Source organism: Arachis stenosperma, chromosome 8 (genome assembly GCF_014773155.1).
Source record: "Arachis stenosperma cultivar V10309 chromosome 8, arast.V10309.gnm1.PFL2, whole genome shotgun sequence".
Lineage (NCBI taxonomy): Eukaryota > Viridiplantae > Streptophyta > Magnoliopsida > Fabales > Fabaceae > Arachis > Arachis stenosperma.
This window is the reverse complement of record NC_080384.1, coordinates 53036029-53054927: the sequence shown is the minus strand read 5'-3', so window position 1 is coordinate 53054927 and position 18899 is coordinate 53036029. Positions and strand designations below refer to the sequence as shown.

The 18899-nt window shown below is 33.8% G+C and overlaps 2 protein-coding genes and 2 pseudogenes across 4 annotated transcripts; all 4 read left to right on the top strand.

Moving 5' to 3' along the window:
- Positions 1 to 243: 243 nt before the first annotated feature.
- LOC130944088 (CRAL-TRIO domain-containing protein C3H8.02) lies at positions 244 to 4392 on the top strand. 2 transcript variants are annotated; one of them, XM_057872234.1, is made up of 7 exons: positions 244 to 646; positions 1829 to 2294; positions 2457 to 2609; positions 2888 to 3034; positions 3578 to 3679; positions 3831 to 3953; positions 4148 to 4392. In XM_057872234.1, the coding sequence occupies exons 2-7, from the start codon at positions 2136 to 2138 to the stop codon at positions 4223 to 4225; spliced, it is 762 nt and encodes a 253-aa protein (XP_057728217.1). In that variant the 5' UTR covers positions 244 to 646; positions 1829 to 2135; the 3' UTR covers positions 4226 to 4392. The 2 variants fall into 2 exon arrangements, with proteins under 2 accessions (XP_057728217.1, XP_057728216.1); XM_057872233.1 differs by having other exon boundaries at positions 3527 to 3679.
- Positions 4393 to 5154: 762 nt separating this feature from the next.
- Positions 5155 to 5969, top strand: LOC130946205 (uncharacterized; annotated as a pseudogene).
- Positions 5970 to 8209: 2240 nt separating this feature from the next.
- LOC130943385 (ATP synthase subunit delta, chloroplastic-like) lies at positions 8210 to 18113 on the top strand (annotated as a pseudogene).
- LOC130943384 (zinc finger protein ZOP1-like) lies at positions 8581 to 11896 on the top strand. Of its 2 annotated transcripts, XM_057871231.1 has the most exons (5): positions 8581 to 8840; positions 9336 to 9536; positions 10193 to 10268; positions 10862 to 10957; positions 11175 to 11886. In XM_057871231.1, exons 1-5 carry the CDS (start codon positions 8832 to 8834, stop codon positions 11540 to 11542), a joined length of 750 nt encoding a protein of 249 aa, XP_057727214.1. In that variant the 5' UTR covers positions 8581 to 8831; the 3' UTR covers positions 11543 to 11886. The 2 variants fall into 2 exon arrangements, with proteins under 2 accessions (XP_057727214.1, XP_057727216.1); XM_057871233.1 differs by lacking the exon at positions 10862 to 10957 and having other exon boundaries at positions 11175 to 11896.
- Positions 18114 to 18899: the final 786 nt, after the last annotated feature.

The following is an 18899-nucleotide window of genomic DNA, read 5'->3' as shown; positions in this document are numbered from 1 at the left end:
AATAAAATATCAAAATATCATTACAATTTATCTAATAAATACTTTATATTTTATGTGTATGCGTATTCCCATTGTTTTATCAGATTTTAAAATTTATGTGTAGACGTGTTCCATATCATGTCTGTCTTGTGTCAGTGTCGGTGCAGCATCTGTTTATTCTATAATAGGTATTTTATTTTCAAAACTAATATTTAATATTGGAAGTATTGATTGGTCCAAGAAGAGTTAATCGGGACCCGGCCAGTGTACTCTAAACACACCCTTTTGATATTGAGAAACGAGTCTCCCTCTCCCCTTCCAAGCTTTCACCATGCCATTCTTCCTTGAAAACTCTGGTCTTCTTTCAAAGTTCTTCCCCATTCTTTCTTGAAAACCCTAGCCTCCATCGCTCCGCCGTTGGTCTCACCGTCGCCGCCTGGTTCGTCGTGGTCGTTCGCCAATCCTCCTGGTTCGCCGTGCTCGAAGGCCCTCCCGTTCGCCCAACGCCAGCGTCTCCAGGTTCTGCTCCGCCGTTGTACGTCCGTCGTCCTTCCGTCGTGTTCGTCGCCAGCTCCCCGTCGACCGTCGCCAGCTCGCCAGTGTTCGTGGCCAGCTTCCCGTCGTCCGTCGCTCTCCCTCAAATCTCTGGTCACTGCCCTCGCCGAAGGTAATGCCTCGGATGCTCAGTCAGTTCTCGGTGCTTTTTCTTGGTTGATTCTTTGCTCACTGCTTGATGATAAATTTTAACTCTGGTATAGGCTTACTAGCTTCTTGTTGCTTGTTCTGGGTTGATTAACTCAGTTAATGGCTTTGTTACCTAGATTATTTTTTTTATTTGTATTTTTTTATATAGTAGGAGTACATAAGGAGTACATAGTATATAAGGGGTTATACTGATAAATTGTTTTTTTTTTGCTGTTGTTAAATTTTGTTAAAGTTTTTTGGTGATAAATTTTGTGCTCATTGCCTCATTCAGTGCTTTTTTTTTTATTTCCTGTTGTTAATCATTGTGCTGAGCTTGTTAAAATTGGGTTGAAAACTTTGGCATGTTCTTGATATGTGTTAATTTTTCGTTATTTAAAGTACTGTTAGTTTCTGTGAATAGTTATAAACCAAAAAACAAAACAAATGCCTCCTAAAGGAATACTTGTAATTTAATCACAAAATGTAACAATTTGTGTATTGGAATGAACTCGTATAATATTGTCTTACTGACATTTTAGTAATACTGTTTTAGCTCTCAGAAACCAAGTGATTATCATTTCCGTCTGTGTTAATACCGTTGAATACAGGGAAAAACTGAAATGATATGTGATTAACCACTATATGTCAACTTGAAAGTAATTGTGTGTAAAGTTTGAATGTTGTTAATTTCACTTTATGCTTAATACCAACAAGCCTCATGTTTTAACATAAAATTTAACTTTGTGACACTATGCAATTTGATCTATTGGTTAAGAAATTAACTTCTAGAACCTTTGGGATTTCATACTTTAAAACTGAACTTGATTAGCCAAATAAAGTGGCAACAAACACGCAAAACATGAGTATATGTATCCTTGATAGTACATTTTGCCATAAGTTGGTGCTTAATACTCTTATTATATCACAAAGCTCTTAAACTTATAACTGGATAAGTAAACACGTTATTTTTTGTCCGATCCAGAGTGCTCTTAGCTAAAGTAACAATAGGCTTTGTTTTAAACTTATAACCGGAGAAGTTATGACTTTGGTTGATGGCGTTTCATGTAGTGCTTTAAATTTGGATAACATTTTAAAGTTTATATTAGACTATAATATGTTCTAATGTGTTTAGTTATATTTTATTTATTATTTTATTATAAAACAGTTATTCCAGTTGAAGTACGGTTGAACCGGTTGGACCAAAAAACCAATAAATCAGTGACTTGAGCGGTTCGATGACCGGTCCGGTTTTCAAAACCTTGGTCAAACTCCAACAGCTGCAAGATAGGTTCAGGTCTTGAGGAGGTTGCAGTCAATAAGCCATTCAACTCCAAGGGCTCCATCCTCCATGTCTGGCAAGCTGGTCAGCCACACAATTTGACTCTCTTGCTATTAGCTTCATCCTAACTAACTTCCCAGCCACAATCACCTTTTCCACAATAAACTATACCGCCTAGAAAAAAAAATTCAGAATGTTGCTGCTACGAGTTTGCCCAGCCATGACCCTTCACCTTCCTTATTCCGTCGCTGGGTCAAAGCTTCCTGTAACAACCAATCCTCATCGTTTTTCCAATCTCACCGTTCGCAGCTCTAACTTTCCACTCGACTTGGATCCTAATGAGTCTCGCAAGGTACTCTTCTTTTTCTTTTTGTTTCCTCCAATTTCTCATTCCTTTCTATCTTAGGGTTCTTGAAATTGACCACACCTTAGATAATATTAGAATTGATTAATTGAATGCTACTAATTTCATTAAAGGCACACTTATAGGTTGGGTATGTTGAGAATTTTGTAGTTAGTTGTGGCAGTGAAGGAGAAGCTTGAGAAAGAACACTATAGCCTCCCTGTAGGAAAAAATGGAAGGGATGATGAAGACATGATACTATGGTTCCTTAAAGACCGCAAGTTCTCTGTTAAGGAAGCTGTTAAGAAGTTGACTAAAGCCATTGTATCCTTTCCCTACTTATATACATCATCACTAAATTTTTGCAAACATGATAGGGATAGTGACATTTACTAATTGGAATATGGAAAAGTGGAAATGTTGGTGAATTTTGAGTGCATTTTGTACTCAACTGTTATGGATCATTTGCTAAACTAAGCAAGCAAGCATAATTTGATTTTCATTCCAAGTTTTCCACCTTCCCATGTACCAACTACAAAACCAAGTGAACAGCCCTTGCGTGAAAATTTTACATGATTTGTGCTTTCCTTGTACTCTATAAGAAATGGCGTAAAGACTTTAATGTGGCGGAGCTTACTGAAGAGGCAGTTAAAGATGTTGCTCAAACTGGAAAGGCATATGTACATGACTTTCTAGATATCTATGGCAGACCTGTACTTATGGTGGTTGCTTCAAAACATTTTCCTGAAGTAAGTCTGGAAGTTGCAGTAATAGAAATCTTTTATTTTGATTTATGTTTGCCTGTGTTGTTTCTAATTATATATACAATAAGAGGAAAATAAGCATGGCTACTCGGATGCAAGTGCAAATTGCTTTGCTCTACTGAATAGCCAGGTTCTTCAATTTTTGTAAGCTTATTTTGTATGATTTTCATTTGCCCATGGTTCTTTGATTTGTTAAGAACTTGCCTACATGTTTAGCTCATAGTTGTGTTCCCTTTGTTCTCCCTTGTCCGTCCATTGCTTCCAAGTGCCGCAATGTTCTGCATAATAATTCTTAAATTTGAGTACAAGATTGCCTAAATTGCCATAAATTTATGGTCGCAATTATGTCCAATTTAATTTCAATTTGCACAAGTAAGACCCATGAATGTCTACTATGTTGATTTACCATAGTACATTCTTTTATTGCATTGCATTTATTTGTCAGTGGATGTACCTTACCTCTGATTATATCATTAGGCACAGGACCCCAAAGATGATGAAAGATTGTGTGTTTTCTTGGTTGAGAAGGCATTGAGTAAGCTTCCAACTGGGAAGGAGCAGATGGTTGCAATAGTTGATCTCAGAGGTTTTGGAACAGAAAATGCTGATCTTAAATATTTGACATTCTTGGTATATTTATTTTTTCTTACTAGTTTTTTTATTGATAAATATGTATTACCATGGTGTAATTTGTGTTTTATGAATGCAAGTGCCTCACTGGTAAGAAATTGTACTAAAGGAGCATTCCAAAAACCTAATGTATTTCCTTCACTTTCTGCAGTTTGATGTATTCTATTATTACTATCCCAAGAGATTGGGTGAAGTACTATTCGTGGATGCCCCTTTTGTGTTTAAGCCAATTTGGCAGATAGCCAAACCCTTATTAAAGTCCTATGTTTCTCTGGTGAGCATTAGCCATGTTATGTTAACTCTCTATTTATGATTATAAGAAAGAGGAGATCTGTTATAATTTTACTTAATTATATTGTATGTAAGATGATGACTCTCTTTTACTATTTTCCGCAGTGTTTGGTGTTAGATATCGAGTCTAAATGCTTCCCTATCTTTATTTTCTTTTGGTTAAATCCACTTTCGCAGGTAAGATTTTGCACTGCAGAAGAGGTCAGGAAGGAATATTTTACTGATAAAAATTTGCCACCCAACTTCAGAGATTAAAAGCCTTTTCCACAAAAGTTACTCCTGCATAGCATTGTCTTGGGTTTCAGTGACCGATATGTGGTTGTGATACCAATACACTTTATTTCATAGAAAGATTGATTCAATTTTACTCTTGCAGTCAAATTTGTACCAGTCAAATTTTTTTTTTTTTTTAATTTTACCCTTCTCTCATCTAACTCTAACCAATTTCAATCAATTCCTCTAACACTTCACTTCACTTTTTTATTTTTCATATTGGAAAGAAGATGGAGTATCACATGAGTATGAGAGTACATGGTGCTTTACGCAAGTGTGATGGTTTAGAAATTGCTGGGTCCGATTTTATAACTTGTAAAGAAATCGCTTGGTCCGATTTCTTTGGACCTAAAAAAATTTGAATATAAAGCATGAAATCGGTGGGTCCGATTTCCATGCACTGCCTTCCATAAACCACAAATCGGACGGTCCGATTTGTGTTCCCTTTCAACTGCAATAAATCGGACCGTTCGATTTCTTCCCTTCACCTGAACGCCGTGTAAAACTCCCCCAAATTCCATAATCCAACGTTACACCAAACTTAGTCTCATATAAAAAAAAATTAGCCACTTCACTTCACTACTACCACCACCATTCGGTAAAATTTTAAATTTTTAAAAATTAAATAATTATTTTTAAATATATATATATATATATATATATATATATATATATATATATATATATGCTACCTATGATATGAAAGAGTATCCATAAAAAATAAAAATTAAAGTTATATCTATAAAAGATAAATTTTTACATACAATTAACCAAATTTTAAAAAATTAAATAAAATTTTTAAATTAATCTTTAATATAACCTAACCCTATCCTTTAATTTTATTTCACACCATCGTTCTCCCAATTTCAAACCCTACATTTATCTTTCTCTCTCATCTCATCAATGGCTGAACGCCGCAGCGGAGATCGTGGCAGATTCGAGCATGGCTTCAGAGGCTGCAGTGGTCGGGGCAACAGGGCAGCGGTGGGCATTGCAGGGGCGGTGGATGCCGCAAGGAAGAGGAGAAGTAGGTTCCAGTGACGAAGCTGGGTCGCCTCATGAAAGGGGGAAAGATCAGTAGCCTCGAACAAATCTACCTCCGCTATCTCCCAGTCAAGGAGCACCAAATCGTTGACACATTGGTTGGTCCTTCTTTGAAGGATGAAGTCATGAAGATCATGCCCGTTTAGAAACAAACACGTGCCGGTCAAAAAACCCGTTTCAAGCCCTTCGTCGTTGTCGGTGATACCAACGGTCACGTCAGACTCGGTGTTAAGTGCAGCAAGGAGATGGCAACTGCCATTTGCAGTGCCATTATATTGGCAAAACTTTCGGTGATTCCTGTGAGGAGAGGTTATTGGGGTAACAAGATTGGAAAGCCACACACCGTTCTCTGCAAGGTCACCGAAAATTGTGGTTCCGTCACTGTCCGTATGGTGCCTGCTCCTCGTGGTTTTAGAATTGTTGCTGTTAGGGTTCCAAGAAGGTCTTGCAATTTGCAGGGATTGATGATGTATTTACTTCTTCTAGAGGATCCACCATTTCTTTGGAAATTTCACACTGATCTACTTGCCAAGCCAACAGCCAAGGCTCTCTCATCTTGGAGGATGAAAGGGTCGAGCTTAATCTTTACCATTTCTTGGCATTTATGTTCACCATTTTTTTCAATAAATCAACAGACTGCGTGCACCCAATTTCAAATTAATTAACATACAACAAAATTCGATCTCACTGTTTTTTTTTTTTTTGCCTTTTGTTTGTATTTAATAATTACTCAGAATAACTTATAATATTAAAGGTTATAAATATGTAATTATACATATTACACCTATGAAATTATATTTATTAAGTTAAATAAAATAATTTTAAATTATTCTTTCATAGCATTATTTAATGTGAGTCGGGTCACAAACCACTTAGAGATTATGCACATATCCAACATTGGTTATTTTATCACGAAAAATAGACACAAATTCATATCAATTGTTGAATTCTTAGGTAATCTATGAAAGATAAACACACACAAAATAATTTTATTAAAAATTGTATGAATAGATGAAATTATTTTAAACAAATGAGTATATTAAAATTGTCATAATAAAATTAAAAGAGTATATTAATTTTCTAAAAATGTAATATAGTAAATTAGTAAGACTAGATATTTTAAACAAATTAAATTAGGTGGTCGTGTATAGCATGTATGGTTCGTGTTCAAAATCATCAATTTAACATTTCCTCACTCACAAGTATAGTCCACAGATTGAACCAGCTAAAACAACATGAGTTCTAAAAATATATATAAAGATATATGCATAGACACACCAAAATCAGAGTAAAACTAAAAACTTTGTAGGAGAAAAGATGGCAAATGGAGAAAATGAGAGGTCACCAACGGAGAAGAGAGAACTCATGGTTGTCCAACGGAGAAGAGAGAATTCATAGTTGTTAGGAAGGAGGGAAGAAGAGAGATGAAGGGGATGTGGCCATATGGGATCCGGGGAAAAAAGATGTCGGCCGATTATGCGCCATTTAGTCAAAATTTCTTTTTGGTATCTTTCAAAGTTTTCAGCACACATTTCTGCATAGCATGTATATTTATCAAAATGATTTGTTTCCACACAAATGTCATTCATATATACATGTTAGTTATTAGTAAATACAGTATTAATTTAGATTTCTACCAATATGATTTTCTATCAATATATTCTTATTAATTATTAAACAAAGAGATAAGAATTTTAATTTATTGATATTAATTTAGATTTTATATATATTATTGTTCATACCCTGACCCAATGTCAAAGGCCCAGGTCCAAATAAAAGGCCTAATCTAAAGGATTAAGCCTAGCTAAAGTACCGTCGGTATCGACCACGACTTGCCTTAAGGAAGTCGGGCATGAGATTAGCTGGCAGATAAACACTCATTCAAATGAGTAACCGCCCCTAAAATCTCTCTAACCGCTTCCTAAAGCCATATCTTAACCTCCCAAGATAATGGGGGCGGTTAATATCCTAAAGATACGGCACTACACCAACGGTGGTTATTGGCTCACCACTATAAATACACTGACACCCCTCAGGTATCTCTAAGCCCAATACTCTCTAGACCTGCTTACACTCTTGCTAACTTAGGCATCATTCATCCACACGAACAAGTCGGACGGAGCTTCTCGAGTTGCTGATCCATTCGGAGTCCTCCTCTTTCGTACATTTGGGCCCCCAACGCCATCCATCTTATTTATCTCCGGTTACCCACCGTAACAATTATATTTAATAATAATAAATATATTAATTGATACTATATATTATTCATAAAAAATGTTATATTCAAACAAAAAAATTTAAGAGTTGAAAAAATTTATTATTTTTTGTCGATATTAGTTATTAGTCCACTTTGAGTCTAATAATTCAATAATACATTTTTAATCTAATATTTTCAAATAAAGTAAACTATCTTTAGTTTTAAAATAAGCTAACAATAAATAAGCTCTCAAAAATTTAAAAACGTAATAAAAATATTAAATATTAAATATATATTCTAAAAAAATTTAAAAATAAAATTTTTATAATTATTATTAAAAAAATAAATTTTTTATTTTTAAAATTTTATAATTTTAGGTAAAGTGAATTTTTTTAGTGTAAATGACTATATTTGTTTGAAACATAAAAAGAAAATTTAGAGATTAATTTTTTTACAAACTTTTTTTATATATATCTTAAATATTTATTCAAATGTCTTTAAAAAATTCAGATCAAATAAATTATTTATTAAATATAATTTTTTATTATTTATTAAAAATATAATATTTGTTAATTATTTTTATTATATTTTTAAATAATATATTTTAAAAAATATTTTATCCACGGTTATATTTATTTAATACCAAGTTAGTAGTTAATCCACACAAAAGGATATTCCCGTTACACCAAATCATGTCCACGTATTCATAGGAGCCAATTATCTTACTCCATTGAATCCAAACTCCAAGATCCGCCCGGCCGCGCCGTTGGAGCTCTTGGTGCCCGCATGGTTTCCACTGCCGCGCAAGCTACGCCCTCCCTTGCCAACGACACCCACAATGTCACCACCACCGACAATGAGGAAATCGACAAGATCTTCTCGGATCTACAGGTGTTCCACTTCTTTGGCAACCCAACCGTGGAGGTCAAATGGAAGAAGAAGGCGTTTAAGTCTTAACATTTTTTTTGGGCCTAGAAAACTCTCTCTTCCTGTGTTTTTAGTTGGCGTCTGGAATGCTAGAATTATATTACTAATCTAATTTTGGGCCTAGATCAGCCCATACAATATTAAAATGCGGAGCACCGAGATGGAACTTTTTAGCATAGAAGCCCATTAAAAAGTTTGTGGGTTCCGTTGCAGTTGTTCGTTTCCGTCGTTGCAGTGTCTCTGATCCGACGTCTCTGACCGAGTTTTCGAGCTCATCTTCTTCGTTGTCGACGTTTTGAAAGTTGAAGACATTTAGGGACGCCTAATTTCAAAGTTCCAACCAATCCCAGCTTTTCAGAGCTTAACCTACATCTCCGAAATCTCTTCATACCTTCCTATTCGGAACCCTAATTTGCTGCCATGACGGAAGTAAACACCTAATTTTTATTACTTTAGTTTCCCTAATTATATTCCATGCTTTAACTTTCTCTATGATTTTCTTTTAAATTTACGTTCTATGTTCCCGCACTCAAAATTACTTTTCCGCCGTAATTCTCAGTTGTGATACTAGATGTGGCAGCTTTGGTACCTATTTAGTATTTTGCTTTTGTAAATTATAATAATCCAAAGAAGTGTAGTTTGATGAAACTGTAAGCTGTGTGCATTTCACTACATTGTTAATATGATATGACTTTTGATTGCTAATGTTGTCAAGTCAACAAATTATTTCAACTGAAGGTTGTTCTATTGTTTGCATTATATGATTCTGCTTCCTTCGTTACGGAAGGATGCAAATATTAATGTGTATTATTGAGATGTGATGGTTTGTTCACTTTTATGACGTGTGTAAGTTAGACTTGTGAGTTGTAATGGATTTTGATTGGAGGCACTTTGTTATTGATTACCTTTTTTTTTTGTTATCAGTACTGGGTGAGCCAAGGTAATAAATGGTGTGACTTTTGTAAAATTTATATATCGAACAATCCTTCGAGCATTAGAAATCATGAACTTGGTCAACGCCACAAAGATAATGTCGCCAAGAGGCTAGCTGTTATGCGAAAGGAGAATGTTGCTAAGGAGAAAGAGCAGAAGGAAACAGCTCGCGCCCTCGAGCAAATTGAAGCGGTAAGATCTTTTTACACTTCTCTTATTGGTTAAAATGATGCTTACCTGGCTCTTTCTTCCACTGTTTCGAAAACCCTTTGAGTATATACTAGCTTCTGATACAGAAAGCGTATGATTTATTTCTATGTATATGCCTTTTGTCTAGTTTCACTGGAAAGCTTGCTTGTGAATTTTAGTAATCATTGTATTTGAGAGAGATGAGATAGCACTTGTTGTGAAAAAGTTAGAAAAGAAAGATGATAAAATCACCTTAGTTGGTTCTTTAGTAATAAGAGTAAATCAGATTGAGGACTGTCCGATAGATAGATATCAGATGGGGTTAGAAAATTATATACAAAACCATTTTCATAACTTAGTTTTAATAGCTTGTCTACGACCATGATTTATGATAATAAACAGTATCTTATGTGATCCACATGATGCATAACTCACAATTCCACATATATACCATTGCTTATAGTCCAAATATAAGACCTGATTTCAGAACAGTCTTCAAATTCCAAAGGGACTATACAATTTTAGCAACTACGGATTAGGAACTCAAAAATATAGGTTGTCCAGGATTTGGAAATATCTGGACAAGTGCTAATGTTTTATATACATTTACACTCAGATCAGATGTATAACTTTTGTTATATCTGTGTTTTCTTTTGCAGAAAGCACAACGCAGCTATCAAAAGGATAAAGCAAAGTTTGAGGAAACCAGAGAATCTCATGAGTTGGATGACGAAGGTTGTAACTATGAGTTTTTGTTTATTTATTTTCTTGATACAGGACTATTAATAATTAATTAGCATAGTCTGATAGCATTCTATGGGTATCCCAGAATTAACTCCATAAATAAAAGATAAGGAAATAAAAACTGTCTATTTAACATTTGCAATTTCTTGTATAATCAATCAACCATCTGTGGTAGATTGAGCAGACATAGTTATCTGTAGATTATAAATAAAAGACCAAGTTAACTATCCTTCAAGAATTAAGAGTACTGTGTTGTGTTTCAGGAAACTTACTAGATAATGTAGAAAATTAGATATGTTTTCATGTCACACCAAGATCAATGAAATAGAAAAATTAGTCGAATAACTATTAACCTTTTTCCCCTTAGAGAAATTTGGAACTGCTTTGCCTTTTCTCATACTGTGTATCGTTTTTTGTTGAGTTGAGATTTAAACAAAAATACATTTTTGCTGCTGTTAAGCATGATAAAATATCCACTTAGCTTTATATACTCAACTCATGTAACTATGCATTGCGAGTTTCAAGCGTATTTTGTCATGCAATTCTATTTTATGCATACCTGAAGTTGACTGCATAATTTGCAGAATGGCAGTTCGATGACAGTTCAGGTTACTACTACCATAAAACAAATGGATTTTGCTATGATCCAAAATCAGGGTTTTACTATTCTGATGCTATAGGTTTGGGTCTTATTCTTCTCCTTTTCTCATTTTACTATATGAAGTAATATTATATTGATTATTTGATTTCGTCTGTGATTAAGTGACATTACACATGATTTCTATAAGTCAATATCATAGATTATTTAAAATGAAAGGGTGTCGTCTGCAATATCGCCTTCAAGTAATTTACCCTATTAGTTATGGATGGGACCTTTACTCAATGAAATTTCAACAGGGAAGTGGGTGACTCAGGAAGAAGCATATGCCTCACCTCAGTTTTTGTCAAATGCTGGGATCAGTGGATCAAATTCAAAGTCTTTGTCAACTTCACAATCAAAATCAATTGAAAAGAAAACAGAAAATAAATCTCAAAATGGACCTTCACCAGGGCCAATTGTTAGTTCTTCTTTGAATCCCAAAAGAAATGTGAAGGGTGCCCCTTCATCTCTTACTGTTGGCAAGAGAAAGAGACCTGAAGAGAAGTCCAAAGCCAAGGTTATCTCCGAAGAAGAGAAAGCAGCTCTTAAGGCAAGAGAAGCTGCAAGGAAAAGAGTAGAAGAGAGGGAGAAATCCTTGCTTGGTTTATACGGTAAACCTTACTAACTTTGGGAAATTACGTTAACACATTTCCTCTTCACCCTAAATTTTGTGGGTTATACTTCCTTTGCTTTGTTCCCTTGAGGTAGATGTTGTAATTCTCCATGTGATTGCACCTTGTAAAATTAAAATGTTCCATTTCTTTTATACTTGCATATATTTTTTGGCCATTTTGCATGCATATTAACCTCGCTTATAATTTTCGAGGATGATTGCATATCACATCACTAATGTGGTTTTCACATGCACTTGGGCATACTACACTATACATCATGATAATATATTTGTTTCCGCTCATATAACTTAAAATTAGCATGAAAATAAATCTACCTGACCGTCTGAAATTATTTAGTTTAATGGGTCAATACGTTCTGGTTGGTTATCATCGAGCGGTGATATAAAATTTTAAAGAAAATAAAAAATAAGTTTTTAATCTTTTATCTTAAATATAAATAAATTTCTAACTTTTGTAAATAAGGGAGATATAGATTTTTCTGTACTGAATTCAAACCATCTGTTAGAAAAATTTGTGCCTTCTATTTATATAAGTCAGATATTTACTTGTATTTTAGTTTGATAAGAGATTTATTTGTCTTCTATTTGTATTTTTATACCATACATATAGTCTAACATAAATCAGTCACTCATTTCATGTGTCACACGCCAATCAATCCATCTTTTTCACTCCATATATATATATATATGGGCAAATTACTAAAATAAAATATTTAGATTCTAAATTACGGAAATACAATTTTTGCAGTTTGGATACGAAAATATAACTTTCTATAAAATTATGTAAACCGCGAGAGGGGATTCCGCAAACCATGATAGGGTTTCCATAATTTCTATGTGAATAAGTACATTCTAACTAACTCTTTTACATGAACACCTTTTATCTTTGATGGCAATATAATAATAGAAGCATATAAATACACAGAGAGAGGAGTTAGTTAAGACTTAAGAGCATAGCATGAAGTTATAGAGAAATGAGAATGTTTGCATTCTTTTGAAAAGTTTGCATATAAATCATGGTGACCGGTGAGTGATGACGTGGCATGTATGCATTCATGGTGACAATCTTATGACTATATAAACGTGAACTTGATTGATTAACTTCTCTATATCATATTAATGGTGATGATGATCACCCTTTGAAGCAAATTTCTATGTCAATGAATCTATCATAATATTGGAGTAGAAAAAATTCATAAATAGTAAGTATTAACTCACAAGTTATAATTCACACATGATCCTTCAGTTACCTCACCCAAATCCAAAAACTATAAAATACATTTGTCTCTTTTTTTTGATAACATTTTAGGTTCAAATGTGGAATAAATGTTTATATATTTATAAGAGGAAAAACTTTGATGCTACATTTGCTGATATTCACAAGAAGATACTTTGATCCTTTATATACAAAATACCTTACTTTAATTCCTGGAGAGCATCTAAATCCAAAATAATCCATCACAAGCTCTCTATTTCAAATAGTAACATCATTATCAATTTATCATCATAATCTCCAAGCATAGAAAGAGAAAAAAGAGCAATGGCCACTTTAAATGCTCTGTCAATATATATCATCTCATAATCACCTTCCTGCATTGTAATAAATACAATGAGATTAGAGTTCAGACACCCAAATTCATGTTATTAAATGTTTATAAATCCATTAATACTTGATGAAAAAAGAATGGAACCCAATCATAAACCTAAATAGATATTTGCAATGCAACAAATAATATATCTAAATGATGGCGAATAACTTCTAAATTTGGGTTAATTATATGTAGTGGAACTTGATGTAAGCATAAACCACTGGACCCTTCCATTATTTATGCTTATTTCCCATTCACATAGTAACTGTGAAACCCCTACTACGATTTCTTGTCAAATTCGTTATCAACGTAAGCCGCGGAACTCCATTAGCGATTTATGTGTATTTTAAAACCGTATATATATATATATATGACTTTCCGGATTTTTTTAAACTAAAATAAAAATTTTTAATTTAAGAAAAAAATTATTCTATCTTTAGTGTCCAAAATTCAATCTTTTTTGTTTAAAAGAAATTTGTCCAACCCTAGACAAACTTTCACAATGCCTAAAATTCGTCTAATCCTTGACAAATTTTATTACATTTGTCCAATTAAATACATGTTACAAATAAAAAGATGATAATTTTTGTAAATAAAAATGTCATCTATTTTTATCTAATCTATAATAATTTTTTTTTCATTTTCTATGTGTATTATTGACCATTGACATATACTATAAAATTCTTTAAACCATATTCTTAATCATTTTTTATTTATTTTTGTTATGTTCATCCTTATTTTTATTATGTTCACCTTTATTCTCATTAATATATTTTATTATAGTATAGTAGATATTTAATATGGTGTAAAATGAAAGAATAAGAGTGAACATAATAAAAAAAATAGTTAAGAGTCGGCTTAAAAAATTTTATAGTATATGCCAATGGTCAATAACACACTTAAAAATTGAAAAAAAAAATCATTATAAATATTTAATGGAGGTAGATGACATTTTTATTTACAAAAAGTATCATTCTTGTATAACATGTATTTAATTGGATGAATAAGATAAAATTCGTTGAAGATTAGGCGATTTTTACGCATTATGTAAAGTTTGCCCATGGTTAGGGAAGCTTCTTCTAAACAAAAAAAAAAAATAAATTTTAAAAATTAAAGATAGAATAATTTTTTTTTGAAATTAAAGATTTTTTATTTTAGTTTAAAAAAATCCTAAAGTTTTCCTCCCTTTCAGATTTTGCCACCTCCTTCACACTTTCACTTCCTCTGTCCCTTTTTTACTGGACCACCATCATCCCTCTGTCACCACCATGCCAGAGGTCGAATGGCTCGGCGTTGCTCGCTTGCCCTAATCGTTCATGCTTCTTCGCCACTTGACGCCTCATTCTTCTCCATGTCAGACCGCCTCGTTCTTCGCCTCTGTTTTGCTTCCTTTCGACTACCAGTTTCAATCTCCTCACCTAGTTCCAGATTTGGTTGGTTGAGCTGCGTTGGTCCTTCTCCTTCGTTGTTGCTCTCCTCTCTGGCCAGCAGTTCGCCACTACTTTTGCTTTACCTAAGTGTTGTTGTGGTTTGGATGGGTTCTGATTCTTCTTCTTGTTGTCATGTATATCAAACACATTTTGAGATTATTCGAAAAAAAGGAAGAAAATTTTGAAAAATGTTACGGACCCATTTTTTGGGTTTCACACTGGAACGGCCTCCGATCCGGTTATTCGGGGTTTTGACCTCCTTTTATCGGCCTAAAACGGCCCTACAATATCTAACAACATTCGAATTTAAATACCTCTCTTATCCTAGTCAAATAAGATAAGATGAGATAACTACTACCAGACATTCGAATTCAAATACGTCCCTTATCTTAGTCAAATAAAGTATCTTAGTCAGATAAGGTAAGATGATATAACTACCACCAGCTATATAAAGGGAAGCCAGAGGCCCCTTCAAGTAATCACTCATTCCTCACACCCTACACCTCTTAGATTCATTCTGACTTGAGCGTCGGAGTGTCTTTGCAGGTACCCATCCCCATTGCTTAGTCAGATAATCCGGCGAAAGTCCCCGATCCATCTCACAACCCGTACCAGAGACTTTTTGTATATTGGCGCCGTCTGTGGGGTGATGGGGCCAATTGTCGGTCTAGAATTTATCAATGAAGATTGCGTTGCAAGTGTAGTTCCAAATCGACAACTAGCTTTCAATCAAAGTTTAATTTGGTTGTCACAAGTTCAACTCAATAAAAATAACTGAGAGTATTACTCCCGGATCATTCCCACAAAAATGGATAATCGTGTATATTTAAATTGGCTAGAATTCTAGAGTTGAAAGACATAAGCAAGAATTTAAACTAATAAACTTGACATGCAAAAAACTTAAATAATAAGAAATTAAATTCAAGCAATTAAAGCAATACCTAAATGGATGGCAATCTAACAAATCAATGTATGAATCTAATTCTACTCTAAAGCTAACTAAACTAACTAACTATAACTAAGACTAGAATTAAGTGAATGGGATTTTTGGGTTTTCAAGTACAAATGGCAAAAGAACTCTTGGCTAAGGTATTGGAATTGAGATTACTATCCTTGTCTAATAACCATATATTGACAATTATGAGGAGTTAATCCTATTAAGTTTACTTCTAAAATTGGAATATGTCAAATAGGCTTAGTTAATATCAACCCATAAGTCCCAATTTAGCTACTAATTAATTTAGTAGAAGATTAGTGTCAATGAGTATCAACTTGGCTAATAAGGACTCCTAAATCATCAATTCAATTAGACTCAATGACTCAAGGTCACTCAATTTCTTTAACCTAAACCAAGAGTATGAAAAACTACTCCTATAATCAAAGAAGACATTTCATCAAACACTTGATATGCAATAGTCAAAGACATAATTAAATTGCAAAATTAAATGGAAATTAAAAGGGATAAGTACTTTTTTTGTCCTTAAGTTTTGAGGCCAAAATCAAAATCGTTCCCGACCTCTTTTTATTATTAAAATAATCTTCAACATTACAAAACGTTATAAAATTGTCCTTTTGTCTATAAACAATATTTTTTTTAGACAATTTTACCCTTAAACAAAAATAATAAAAAAATCTCCACACCCTCGTCATTAACTTCACATCATCATCATTGCTTCGCATCTCCTCCCTCTCCCTTTCCTCACCACCATGACCACTGCCACCATAACCAACACTCCTTTATCTCTATTACTCGTTTATCATCCTAGATTATTATCACCCATTCATTACTCCTAACACTTTTCTTTCAGCAACAACAACAGTCCCAAAATAAATCATCCACAAAATAAATCAACAAAAATTTTAGATTAAACAATAATTCAATAATCATTAACAACAATTTCAGATCTAAAATCAGCAACAACAGACATTAAAAAAATTAAAAAAAAAAAAGAGATGATTTTATGTTCTTCAAAAAAAAGGAAGAACGAAGATAGAAACAGAGAACTCAAAAGAGGAGTAGTGTTGCTGCCATCCGTTGCCGTCGCAGTTGAGGGAAAGAAGAGAAACGACGTGTGGGAAGCTACTGCTACTGACGAGGAAAGAAACGACAGTGATGGAGAACAACGTGATGGCAGCGGCCAGAGCTAAAACGACGTCGTTGAGATCGATGCCAACATGGTTGTCGTTGGTGGGTGGCTGAGGAAGGTGAGGCTAACGCCAAATGGAAGAAGGGTTGAGGTTGGTGATGGAGAGGAAGAAAAAGGTGGAGAAGGAGGCAAAGACAAAGATAATAGGACAGCAAAAAGAGAGATAAGAAGAATTGGGATTTAGGGGTTTCGAAAATAGGGGTATGAGAAAGGAGATGGGGAGAAAAGAAAGGGAAGAGATACGAGAGTGGGGGTGCAGGTTGGGGGGGGGGGGGTTACGAGGAAGGGGATGGGAAAAGACGAAAGGGAATTGGAAGAGATACAGGAGTGGGGCTGCAGGCGCGAGCGAGGATTTTGTTTTTATTTTTTAATATTATTTTTATTATTTATTTTAATTATTAAAGATAATTTGATAAAAAGAATAAAATTAAAATAAAAAAAGATGATTTTATAATGTTTTGTAACGTTATGATGATTTTAATAACAAAAAAAAGGTTAGAGACGATTTTAATTTTAATCTCAAATCTTATGAACGAAGAAAGTATTTAACCCAAATTAAAACTACTCCCTAACAATTATCAATAATAATAACTAAAATAAAACTATTGAAACATAAAAACATCAATGCGATGATAAAATATTAAAATTAACAAGCTTCACAAATTGAAACAAAGAGATAAACTAAAATGAAACTACTAGTAAAATATTTAAGCAAAATTAGAATGAAAAAACTACAATTAAAGTAATAAACACTGAAATTAACAAGATTCAATCCATAGCTCGCGTACGCGACCAGGTGCTCGCGTATGCAGAACCAGCAGAATTCCAAGCTCCAAATTTCTTCATGATTCCTCACTCTAGCATGCTTTCCTCTTCAACTTTCCATGTCATTTTTACCCTATATAATCTGAAAGAATTGAATAACTTTCAATCTTCCACACGCGCAACTTTCTGAACATTCTCGTTGATACGAAGCGCATGGGGCTGTTGAAGGAGATTGTGAAGGAGTATGAGTTCGTGTACAACACACTCACAGATATAGAAATGGCTGTGGTGAGTTCAGTGGTGAAGCTTGAGTCACAGCACTTAGCACAGATAGCAAAGCAAGTGCACAAGTTAACGGGGTTAATAAGAACGTTAGAATCAAGACAGTTATTGACCCGAACCTGGTGGCTGGATTTACCGTTAGGTATGGTCATTCTGGATCCAAGTTGATTGATATGAGCCTCAAGAAGCTGCTCGATTTGATTTGGGTGACATCAAACTCAATGTATGAAATTTAATAATAAAATCAGATCAAGTAATGATGCAATGAATCTGAACCAGATTAACCAAATATCTTTTGAGTTTTCTTTTTATTTATTTATTTGTTTATTTTTTAAGTGTGCTGGAGATGAAAATGGATATATCATATTGGATAGGTCATGCAAAACTGGTAAGTTTCATCCATGAAAATTGTTGAAATATACTTTGTATCGTGACAAAAAAACCTTCAATCTCATGAAGAATTATTTATTAGTAAAGTCTGTTAATCGCAACAATTGGAAGCCTGATTCCTCCCTAGGGTGAAAATAAATAACTTGTCAATGTAAGCAAATTAAAAAGCCAAGCTTGGTAGGTAGGTGGAAGATGCATTTAACAAGTTGCCCTACTGCTACTTCAAGTCCACTCCTCACTTTCAATATATTCATATATATGGAGGTATTGTTTTGATAATTGATCCTTAGAGGCAGTATGATTCTTCTTGTTTCGTCACCCTCGCCAATCTGCAGATGATTTCAGGTAATGTTCTTACTCTGTTCCTCAGTATTGCAAAGAATTCAACACAAGATGGGATGCTTGAACAAGCAATCACCTGCATTAACCGAAAAAGTATCAAATATTTTATTTATTCGGCTTTTTTTTTAATTATTATTGTTATTTTGTTAATAAAGGTTAGTATGTTATTCATTAATCTCTTTATGATTAACTACTTCAAAGTGGTACCCTGCTGAATGCTGATCTTATCCATTTGAATGTTTGTGCCGGTACAAATTTGTGATACAAAGACAGGAAATTTTGATCTAGCATTTGCTGTTTACAAAAACAGCTGATTATTATCTTGATTCAGAATATGTATATGATTTTTATTTTATGAAATTGCTAACCGTTGATCAAGGGAAATCTTGGGATGACTTAATAT

Bases quoted from the DNA above. Each gene is read 5' to 3' on its own strand.
- LOC130943384 (XM_057871231.1), top strand. The intron at 9,537-10,192 runs GTAAGATCTTTT...TTTCTTTTGCAG, and splicing joins CCCTCGAGCAAATTGAAGCG to AAAGCACAACGCAGCTATCA. The intron at 10,269-10,861 runs GTTGTAACTATG...CATAATTTGCAG, and splicing joins TCATGAGTTGGATGACGAAG to AATGGCAGTTCGATGACAGT.
- LOC130944088 (XM_057872233.1), top strand. From the start codon at position 2,136: ATGTTGCTGCTACGAGTTTGCCCAGCCATGACCCTTCACCTTCCTTAT. The intron at 2,610-2,887 runs GTATCCTTTCCC...GTACTCTATAAG, and splicing joins AGAAGTTGACTAAAGCCATT to AAATGGCGTAAAGACTTTAA. The intron at 3,680-3,830 runs GTATATTTATTT...CACTTTCTGCAG, and splicing joins TTAAATATTTGACATTCTTG to TTTGATGTATTCTATTATTA.